This window comes from Bemisia tabaci, chromosome 6, assembly GCF_918797505.1.
Source record: "Bemisia tabaci chromosome 6, PGI_BMITA_v3".
Lineage (NCBI taxonomy): Eukaryota > Metazoa > Arthropoda > Insecta > Hemiptera > Aleyrodidae > Bemisia > Bemisia tabaci.
In genome coordinates, this window is record NC_092798.1 from 42,469,245 (window position 1) to 42,479,029 (window position 9,785).

The 9,785-nt window shown below is 42.7% G+C and overlaps 1 protein-coding gene across 1 annotated transcript in view; it reads right to left on the reverse strand.

Moving 5' to 3' along the window:
• Positions 1–8,909, reverse strand: part of LOC109036476 (sodium/potassium/calcium exchanger Nckx30C) — a 173,337-nt gene extending 164,428 nt beyond the window's left edge. The window contains exon 1 of the mRNA XM_019050716.2: positions 8,044–8,909. Within this exon, the coding sequence (XP_018906261.2) occupies positions 8,044–8,892 (849 nt within the window). The 5' untranslated portion in view covers positions 8,893–8,909. The remainder of the gene's footprint in view (positions 1–8,043) is intronic.
• Between the last annotated feature and the right edge of the window lie 876 nt (positions 8,910–9,785).

Consider the following 9,785-nt stretch of genomic DNA (forward strand, 5'->3'; position numbering starts at 1 on the left):
GGAGCGGTCCTCGGGCTTGCTCCTTTCACCTGTTTTCCTTGTTCTTTTTATCTTCTCTCATCCGTAAATGTCTGCACCGTGGTTGGTTTCTCAGAATCGTCGGTGGTATTTGGAAGCGTTGAGGTTAAGAAAATGGAGGTGTCAGAAAATATTACTGTCCTCGCACATGAGTCAAAGGGAATTGAATATTACTTGCCCTTTTAAAACGCTCTTTTCAAACCCTTGGATTTGTAATTTAATCATCAATTCCAAATAAAAATTTGAAGATAAAGAGCTGCCACCAGTGTCCAAAGTTTACCCTAATGCACTAAAAAGCTCCTGAAGCTTTTTTCGTTTTTTTTTTCATATGTATGAGAAGTAGAGCACAAAGTAGTCTAAAGGCGCGGTTGGTAATTTTTGGTCCATTTTTCTTTCTGTTACACTGATCAACCTTCGGGTTAAAAATCTTCAACTTCGTTAGAAGTTAAGCGCGAGCCGTCAGGGTCGAATTTGGATCGCAGTATTGATAGTCCAGTAAGCTAGCCATTTGCATGTTGAAACCTCTAAGTGACTTCGAGTGGTATGAGAGTACATTACTTCAGCTCGACACATTCTTCATCCTCAGATATCTTAGAGTAATCTACGGTTTCGATCAATTTTAATAGGCCTCGTGCCTACGAGCGCGGTTTGCAGAACTTCGGGCGAACCTGTTCCGGTTACTTATTATTAATCAGCTGTAGCTTGTTCCTCAAACCCTTAGCGGGCTGACTCTTGAAATTTATAGACAAAGCGATATACAAAGGGGACATAGGGAGTATGGAGAAATCCTATATTGGTAAAAATGGGTGGTTGTCAAAGACTAATGGGGAAAATGATAGACTAACCGTCGGGTCTCTCATGGATTTCCGTTATTAGTTAGTCTATTACTTACCTCCTTTGTTCATTGCAACCGCCCACTTCCATCAGTGGGATCCCTCCATACCCCTCTTGTCCTTATCTGTATAGCTTTGTCTATCAATTTCAACAACCATCTCACTCCACAGAAAAAAATAGATGGTGCTGACGACAAAACCTTCTGTTCACAAGGCTCCTGCAGTTCCTTTGTTACACTTACAGAATTTTAGCAGAACTTAACAGAGTACTCCGTTCTCACGACAGAAAAATTCTGTAAGCGTATCAAAGAAACTGCAGGAGCCCTGTGAACAGAAGATTTTGTCGTCAGCATCACTTTTTTTTTCTGTGTGGATGCAACTATTCGTGTTGTTGGGATGCCCGTATTGCATACACGAAAACTTGCAGGCGCTCTGGTTTTCTCAGGCACAACGCATGACTGCGGTTGTTAGTTCTCAAAGTTCAAGTTGCATTTAACCACTCGCATTGCAACCACTTGCTTCCACCAAAAGGATCAGTTTATTTTCAGTTTGTCTTCTTCGTCTGTCAATTTTTTTTTTTTTTTTTCCTTCAGGGACATTCCCCATCTGACTTTATTCAGTTTTAATGTGATACAAAATAAATGAGTGTGCATATAATAATTGTTTACATGGTGTTCGTCTGTCAATGGAGATGTTGAATGTGTGAAGAATGGACCACTAGACAAGGTACGAATTCAAGCATTCTGATACATGTTTCTTGAACAGAATTTCACGTAGAACACGATTTGCGCAACGAAAACTAATGAAACAAACTCCAAACGAAAATATTAACGTTTTTATGTCACATTGGTTACGAGGGATTTGAACTGCCCGCGCACAAGAAACTCAAAGCTCTACGTGAGTCAAATCGCGCACTATAATGGTTTCAGCAAGCTTCTCAATCGAGCAATGTTCATTTCCCATCATGTGTTGTTCAAACTATAAGCAATTTGCTACAGCTGAACCAAAGCGTCAAGATTGAGGTTGTCAGATTTTTATATCGCAGAGACTGTCATGATAACGTTTAGCGCGCGATGTGAATCACGCAGAGCATTGAGTTTTCATGAGTGGGTGGTTTGAATTCACGCATCAATAATCATTAAATATCTTAGTTAGGAGTTGATTTCGGTAATTTTCGTTATGCGCGTCGTATTCTACGTGAAATTTTGGTTAAGAATCATGTATCAGAATGCTGAAATTTGTACCTTGTCTAGTGGTCCATTTGCGATTTGACAATTGATTCTTTTGTAAAAGTTCGCGAGAAACACGATGATGCCACTGGTTTTCTCTGAAATCAACTCCCAAGGTCAAAAAACACTCTCAAAGTTGAGGCCCAAATGGAGGGGATATCCACGCCATTCTGAGAGTCCACGTCTACATCAAGACAAACTCTCCATGCGAAGATAGGGAGCAAATACATTGACAGGGTTGCCGTGTTTTCAGTCTTGGAGTCCCCAAGTAAAGTGGCAGCCCTGTCAATGTATTTGCTCCCTATCTTCGCATGGAGAGTTTGTCTTGATGTAGACGTGAACTCTCAGGATGGCGTGGATATCCCCTTCATTTTGGCCTCAACTTGAGAGCTTTTTTGAGCTTGGGAGTTGATTTCAGAGAAAACCAAAGGCACCATCGTGTTTCTCGCGAACTTTTACATAAGAATCAATAGTCGAATCGCAAATTCCTCACTCATGCCACACTTCCATTTCCCCACTGGTCACGTGGTCGGGAAGTTTTTGCACCCCTGCCTAAGAGACCCAACGTAACCATGAACTTGTGACGTACACACCGTGTTGGACGGGTACTTTAATTTTTCCCGGGGATGCAGAAGTGTTCGTCAGTCGTTTGTCGGTCCTGCTAACATCCATCGGGACCTCGAGGCGGGGGTTAGGGGGCTAAAGCCGTGGCTAATGAGGCTGACAGTTCATCCGCCACGATTCGCTCCTGGGGAATTAATTGCGCCGCATTAAATACCCAGCAAGGAGCCTGGGAGTAATGCAGCCGGCCGCGGCAGGGGGCGAGCTTTAAAGTTCCCCCGTCGCGCCAAGACTCGGCATTAATTAAATCCACTTGGAAACTCCGCTCCCGCTTTCATTTTTGGCCGAAGAATCTTCCGAGCACTCGAGGGCCTCGCACGGTGTTAGTATCGGTTTCGGATTTCCCGATGGTCGGTCTCTGCGGTCTTGCGGCTAGCGCCGCTCACCCCTGACCCGAGAGTTGTGAGCTTGGATTCTGGTCATGGAAGGGACGTCTTATTTTAGCTGAATATTATTGAGGAGGCAGGGGAATGTTTCATTTTAAATTTCCTGAGCTATTAATCAGGGTGCACCGAAAAAAATAATGTGCTGTTTTAGCACCTAGGATGTCAAAAATGTGTCTGGTGATCCGAAGTTGTTGTCTTTACTGCCTCCGCAGTTAACTTTACATCCTGTGAATGCAAATTTAACTTTGTAAGCTGTTAAGGCAGCATCTTGGGATCACCAGACACATTTATGACATCCTAGGGGCTAAAACAGCATATGATTTATTTCGGTGTGTCTACAAGTTCGGAATTTCCGGAAAGTCCGGATATAGTACTGATTTTTTAAGGGCGGTCCGGAAGTACTGAAAAAGTGCGGAATCTCGCGAGAAGGTCCGGAATTTTTATCATTTTTATCGCAATTCGAGCGAGAAATTCAAATTTTCGAATCTCGTCAACTGGAGGTACTGAAAAAGTACTGAATTTCTCTTATGAGGAGGCACTGAATTTCATTTCAGAGGGTAAACAACGTGCAATAGGTGAGCCGTGGCGCCGGTATTCAAACTGTCATATTTTATATGAGTGTCACATTGACATTTTGTGTGCGACTTAAATCAAGAAGATTATTCTTTTTCTATGAGCAGAGAGTTTTAATTTATGCATTGAAAAACGCTGATGTCTTGGTCAGGAGTTCCTTTCAATTATTTTCGTTGCACAAACGGTGTTTTCCGGAAAATTTTTGATGAAGGATATTTAAGGGACTTATTGGAGGATATAGGTGCAGTTTTTGCTATCTCGAGACATGCGTGTTTGAAGATTCGAAATTACATGGATCCTTATGGCGGAAAGGGAGTTCAAACTGACTTTTGATGCTTAAAATTTGATCTTTGGTTGCGAATTTTTCATAAAATATGTAATACGACTAGGTTTACTTGAAATCGTTAATAACTCAGTTTTTTTTCAAAAACTATACTTATGTGCCTTGTCCTCCAAACCCCTCTTTTGTAAGATAGGAATTTGGATTTTTGAAGATTTCTATGAATTTTACCTGTAATATTCAATTATTTTCTTCACGCGTGCTAGTATTTTTTTTTGTGCCTTACTTTTGCAAAATGCTGTATATCAAAACAATTCCGGAGTCTGAATTCAAGGAATTTCTTTTTTGATAGGATAACAATGCTGAACTGTCTCTCTGTAGATAAGGTATAAAGCAACCACTGAAAATACTCTGTGGAAAATGTGGGAAGGACTACACAGTTGTTGCCACATTGAAGGAGAGAGTCTATTGTTTTCTCATCCAGCGAGGTCTGCCATTTCGCACTTTTGTGCCCTAACTGACACACAGAACTGGAAGTCCACTTGCAGTGGCCAAAGTAAACAGCTTGGAGGGACTTCTTTGAAGCATTTGTGTCAAAGTTTGACCGAAGTGGGCGCGAGAATTCACACCGATACCTGCTCTGGGGACGTTTTGTCACACCAAACACTGTTATTTCCATAATTTGACACAAGTTATTTTTACGAAAGTATAAGGAATTTGATCAGTACCAGTCTCAAATGCATAGTTACCCGATTTCTCTTTAACCAAATGTCTGCAATATAATTTAGCCCGTCATTTCTTAGCCATTGTGTGCGTTGAATTACTGTTAAATTTGAATTGAAGTCAGCAAGGCCGACTTACATTAAATGTTTTGTCTAGGATGGGGATGACCTTGTGGAAAAAGTTAAAAGTTTTATTTTGAAAATCATCGAATAGAAAATCGCGATTGGCACCATTCCAATTTAAGTTTTGTGGTAAACTTCTTTTTAGTTTCAACTCAGCATTACGGTCCACTAAAGCAAGAAAGCTCTCTGGAAAAATTGGAATTTCAGAAATTATTCTCGATCATCGCTTGGTAAGACCTCGACTCAAGCACACAACGAAAAATATTCACGTACTTTAAAAGTATAATTTAGAAGTTTTTTCTCTTTTTTTTTCTAAATTCTTTTTTTCCTTTTTTATAACTGACCTCGCAGTATAGCACCTTCACTGAATAGGAATCATTCAATGGAAGGATAAAAATGTCATGGACTTTGAATATTGAAACATAGGAGACGAAAAATATGCTGGAGGTAGTTTCATTCTCCCTAAGAGCTCTTCGCATGAAACAAACTTTTCGTCATTTTTGGCGGGAAAACTGTGCTTCCAGAAAAACCAATAAGAATGTACAGAACTCATTTTTATTTTGGGGGAGGGGGGTTCACTCTGCCTGATTGTTTCTGTTCGGGTTATAATCATGTCAGTGACATTGAAATACCAAAATGTTAATATAAGTTTAAATTTATATTTTTTGACTCCTCCCTTAGTGAAGGCTGATAATATACGGCTAACGGAGTAAAATAATTGTAGGCTCAGTATTTTGACGCCCTCCATTCCCTCTCCTATCGAGGGTTCCACTCGTTAAATATTTGTGATCCCGCGTTACCAAATCATCAGAAAGACAGAAAAGCGCTACTGCTCCCCGTAGATGAGCGAGAACCATCTGACAACCCTGTCCGACCGTAAATATTTTACACGAAAAAGATCGATCTTTATTGGTAGTTATGATACTTAAAGGTGCCGGATCTCGTGCCCTTTACGATAAGCTGACACTGGCCAGTAGCCAAGAAGGCTTTGAAAAAGGATGAAACTTTACCCCTAAAGCAACTTTCTTATTTATATTTTCCCGGACGGATCGTCGAAAAATCGACCACGAGAAGACGCTAAATATTAGGGTCCGAGATGAGGAAAAAAATCATGCATGCAGCATGCTCGTTCCTTTTTAGCAGCAAAGTCTTTGTTTTGTTTTTTTTCTCGCAAAGATACATGCAGTATAGATTTCCTCTAACAAGGTTGCCATGAACGGTAAGTTTATATAGAGCTTTTTTAGAGTCTTTACCGAGTCGCAAGATTTCTTAGCTAACAACTTAACTCCAATTCGCTTCTAAGATTTGTGAGTGATCTCCTCCCCCCGTATATTTTTATTCATACGCCTAAAAAGCGATTTGCTGACAAATTGGATTATACTCGTTATCAACATAGTGAATTGAGCGATTGATAACTAAACCTTGAAGTAAGTTCATAAGCTGCAAATCAGACTTAATTTAATGGGTATAACTCGTCCTTTGCTAGTTTTTACCAACTTCGTCAACTCTGAATCGTAAAAAATTGCAGTCCTTAAGAGGAGGTGGTGGTAAATTGTTTTCCGATTGATTAGTAAACAAGTCAAATGTGTTCGTACTTTCGAAGGAGCATGAAAAGAGCTTGAACTAGTTTTCCGTTCAGATTACTCTCTCACCCTGTTTTCTGCTAAACAATATTCGAAGCACCATTTCACGTTTGTATTCATAATTTCCCCTTTTTCGTTGTTTTATTAGAAAATGAATCGTTTACATGGCTGGTGCCTTAGGTTTAATTGTTACTATCCCATGCATAAAAGTAACGTATGCCTCAAAATATAGTAAATTTCCCTGTTTTTTTTTTCTGGAGAGCATGGGAAGACGAATCTTTTTTGAAGATTGAAAAACACGAGTAATGAGCATCCGCCTTTCGAAGCACACAGGCAGAATGATTAATGGTTATCCATTCCATACCATCAGATTTAGACATGGATGCTTATCGTGTGTGGTTGCAATCATCAGTTAACTCTACGTATTACGACTTTTTTTTTTTTTTTTTTTTTTTTATTAGTGTTAAGCGAACTTTCACAATGAAATTATACACTTTGTTTCTAAATTCAAAATAAATGTGTGAGTACAAACGACCGGGTAGTCTGTAACTTATCTAAATGGTTAGAAATAATTGGTTACTAAAATTAATGGTTCAAACCAAGGGGCTGGCCAGTTCCCACGGTTTCACCCGTTTGAGGCGTCTAAACTCATTTGAGTTGTCAAGTAATAGTAAAGCCTCGGTGTTAGGATGGTGATGGAGCCGTCTCTCATAGTTGGTTGCAACTTTAGTTATAAATTGTCTCTCATAGTTACGACTTTTTTAAAGTTTTAATGCCATGAGGTACAAGTTGGTAAGGCTTTACGATCTAATAAAATATGTACATCTAAAGACCAACACTCCTTAAACTAACACTTGTACACACGTAACCTTGTTTTTCACTTGCAACACACTTCTTTAACACACGACGTGTTTACTGTCTAATTTATTGATGCCTAACTTATTGATTATTAAATCTCATCACGTTTTTCGTGAGGGGCACATCGTGTGATTCACACATTGGGAAGAGGTATAATTTTCAATCTTAATACGGCAACTTATCACTGCTCCAATTATTTCGCGAGAGGGAGGTTGTGTGATTCTTTAAGCGAGGGTGGGAATAACCTTTAAATGCTAGGCATCTTGACAATCCCTTGACGTCTAAAATCTGACGTGAGAGCCAAATGATGTAACTGTCTATGAAACGTGCACAGGAAATACAACCGCTGAGCCGTAAAATTTTAGATCAAATTGAATCAGCCAAAGACAGTAGTGCTGAGCCCAACAGTCTGTAAGGCTGGACCCTAAAGCTGTAGAGCTGGCTCTGAAAGTTGTAGGACTCAGCACTACTGCATTTAGTTGCCTTCATTGGATCTAAAATGTTAGGTATCAGCGCACACTGGAAAAAAATTAGCTTGGATCTAGAGTCCAGACTCTTAAAAACACTGACAAGAAAAAATACTCTTGATTCAATCGGATTTTTGCTTAAATCGAGAACCGAGCCTCTTAATCTAAGCGGATTTATTTTTGATTCAAGCAAAAATCCGATTGAATCAAGAGTATTCTTTCTTGTCATTGTTTTCAAGAGTCTGGACTCTAGAACCAAGTGGATTTTTTTTCCAGTGCAAAGTTGTTTTTCCTCGTGGGAATGATACTCACAATGACAATGACATTCCACAATGAAAATGACAACTCACCGTTGGCATCAGCTGGTCGGTCGACCTGACTCTGGTGACCCGATTCTTGTACAAGTGCTTCTTAACGAGCCGCTCCACGGGCTGGTTCCACTTCATAAACGACACATAACACAAATAAATACCGAAGAGGATGGCCGCCTCGTACCAGTAGATCTTGTTGTCGCGGAAGAAGCAGATGAGCGTGAGGAGGCTGGCCGAGTAGAAGGTGCAGTCGCGGAACAGCGGCCACCACGTCAGCGACAGGATCGTGTGCGAGAAGATGGCGCACATCCCGATGACGAAGAGGATGTTGAAGACGGCCGAGCCGACGATCGTGCCGATCCCGACGTCGTCGAAGGACACGAACACTCCGATGACACTGGTGAAGAGCTCGGGGGCCGACCCCCCGGCGGCCATGAACGTCGCCCCGGCCACGTCGTCGGCGATCTCGAGCTTCTCGATGATGACGTCCAGCGCGGGGACGAAGAACTCGTCGCAGACGATGGCCAGCGCCACGAACATGTAGACGACGCCCAGGATGTGGATGATGACGGCGCCGCGACGCCGCTGCTCCAGGGTGAACGGGTCGGGCGGGAAGAGCGGCTGCTTCTCCTGCACATGGTGCCCGGGGCCCGGCGGCGTCGTGGAGGCGGAAGGCGGGAACGGGAGCGAGGCGTTGGGCACCAGGAGCGTGAGGTTCCCGAGCGCGTAGTCCTTGTACTCGTCGTCGAGGTCACTCGCCGCCGCGGACAGGGACAGGCCCACGAAGGCCCCGAGGACGGGCCGGAGATCAAGGTCACACGCGCGGCACTGGAGCCGGAGCGAGAGAAGCAGGAGGCCCACGACGATGCTACGGACGACCGGCCTCATCTCGTCGTCCTCGCCTACTACCCTACCTCGCTGCCGGGCCGGTCGATACCACCCTAGCGCAGCCCCCCGCCCCCCTCCCCGCCAGCCGACCCCCCGCGCAACTCGCCCGGCCCCGCCGGATAAACGACAGCGCAAACACTTCACACTCCCGCTAGTAATATCTGCACACTCCATATTTCTGCTTTTTTGTCTCGCGCCCCGCGGGGGGCGCCGCTCCCTTCGTTTAAGCCCCCGGGGGATTTTAACAACTTACTCAGGAGTCGAAAAAATCCCGCGCGGGGTTTTGTGCGCCCCCGCGGTTAAGGAGGGATCCGGCTTCCAGGGATACATCGCCGAGCACTTTGCTCGAGGCCGGGTAAGAGCGGCCTGGACTGTTGTCCCCCTTTTTCGGGGACTAAGGGATTTCTTCGGGGTGTGATTTAAACGAAACCTCAGAATAAGAGAACCCTAGAGTACCTATGTAGAGAGAGTATGGACAGCTCGAAACATGTAGCTCTTAGGGCCTAAAAGGGTAGGTAACCTTTGAAAACGAAAAATGTCACTGTCAATCTTTAGACTCCAATATCAAAGAAAAACGGACAAGAAAATTCATAAGTAAGCATTTTTCCGCAAAAATGAGTAAGTTTATGCAAAAACCAAATCGAGTACGTGCTTTATCAACGACAGTTTTCAACAATTGTGATTATAAATCACTCTGGATAATTTGAATTCATAGATTGCCTACCCTTTTGGGGTCTAAGAGCTCCGTCACCTAACCTCAACATTTTTGACATGTCCATACTCTCCCCATATAGGTACTCTAGAAAACCCTATGCTGAATTTTTAGCTTTAGTTCTATTCTGGTTTTGGCAGGGCAAAATTTACTTCCCTGACACATACATAGGCATTTTGAT